The 1,598-nt window shown below is 39.4% G+C and overlaps 1 protein-coding gene across 1 annotated transcript; it reads left to right on the plus strand.

Moving 5' to 3' along the window:
* Window positions 1-211: 211 nt before the first annotated feature.
* Window positions 212-688, plus strand: LOC103328632 (uncharacterized). The gene has a single exon (XM_008231034.3). The coding sequence runs from the start codon at window positions 212-214 to the stop codon at window positions 686-688; it is 477 nt and encodes a 158-aa protein (XP_008229256.2).
* The last annotated feature ends 910 nt before the right edge of the window (window positions 689-1,598 follow it).

The raw sequence follows: 1,598 nt of genomic DNA on the forward strand, positions 1-1,598 counted from the left end.
TATTTGGTAGTATGGTGTATTAAGTTAATTGTTCGTTTAACAGCACGATTTTTGTGGATTTAATTTTCTCTGTTATGGCGGGCCAGTACAGCAAGAAAAATAAGTGAAAGCTGCATGCATGGTTTGGGTTTGCTTATTATAAATAGCACTGCAGGTTGTAGCTAGGAAAAGCAATAAGCAACGAGAGAAAGGGAAACAGAGATCATCAGAAATGGCAGACTTACCAAAGTTTTTTGCCCTTAAGTCAGTCAGGAACCAGAAATACGTGGTACTCAAAGACCAATCCACTGCAGAGCTGCCAAATAGGCTCGAAGCCTCCGGAGAGGAAAGTCACAGCAAATACGCAAGGTTCAAAGTGGAGAAGGACGTAAACCAACCCAGTCTGGTGCATATAAAATCCACGTACAACGACAAATACTTGAGAACAGCAGGCCAAGACAGTACGTGGATTGTGGCTGATGCTGATGAGAAGCAGCCAAATAAAAACCAGTGGTCATGTACACTCTTCAAGCCTGTGGTTTTGCAAAAACCGGCACCATATGTCGACGGCGTATACCAGTTCGTCCACGTGCAATTGGGAAACCTTACAGAGCCAAAATCTGGAGCCAACTTCGATGATGCCCTCGCTGCCGATAGTGAAAAACCCATCAATACCCCTGCCTTCATTGTCGAAAAACTTCCAGGATGATTATCCTGTTAACTTAATTTGATGTTTGTGGGTAGCGTCACTGGAAACCCTCACGAGACTTCATTCGTCCTATCAGGGTCACCTATAGGTTTAAAAGGCTTGTTGCATATGCTAAATGCAATCGCGTTCCCTGCGAAAGTGGCATTTTCTTAAGTTTTCCTTATGTTGTGATTTGGGTTTCAATAATATTGCATCCAGCTGCTGCTCATGCATTAATTTATGTAACCTAGCTAAGACTATCTGTGGGAATCAAAGTTGTGCTTCTTTCGTTTTACTATTCCGATCTGGATTACGTGATGCATTCTTGCATTACTTCCATGATCCAAGATTACTCAGGTCCTTGATTATTACAAGACTAGTGAGAATAATTGACATTGAGAATTATCAAGCAAGATAAACAATAATAGTTCAATCCATGCATTTTAAGGTACGCACATTAGAAAATCAAAAGGGGAATTAAAGATTCAAACAAAATTCTCAACAATATATCAACATCTTAGAACTTTTGTTCCATCTCCTATAAACATTTATCATTTAATCGATAAACGTATTATTGATAATACACATTGATCAAAAACTGGCATAGGTAGTTTCTTGATGATACTGATCTGAGAACTCTGACAACTGCAAAGCTCTAGCAACTTCTAGTAGTTTGATTAGTTTCTTATTTCCACTAATACGGGCTTCATCAAGTGGAGTGCTTCCCCCATCTGCAATCAGGAAGTAGACTAATTAGAAAGGTTAAACATGCATCACTACTACAAAAAAGGCAAAAGACGACGGGAATTCACCGTCGTGTATTCGGTTTTCAAACCGTCGTGAAATTGACCGACATCTATTTGAGTGTCAAACTATGACGCTAAATCACCTTCGTTGTTAAAACAAACAACGTCATTAACAAATAATAATC

The sequence above is a fragment of the Prunus mume genome, linkage group LG4 (assembly GCF_029339155.1).
Source record: "Prunus mume cultivar Tortuosa linkage group LG4, ASM2933915v1, whole genome shotgun sequence".
Lineage (NCBI taxonomy): Eukaryota > Viridiplantae > Streptophyta > Magnoliopsida > Rosales > Rosaceae > Prunus > Prunus mume.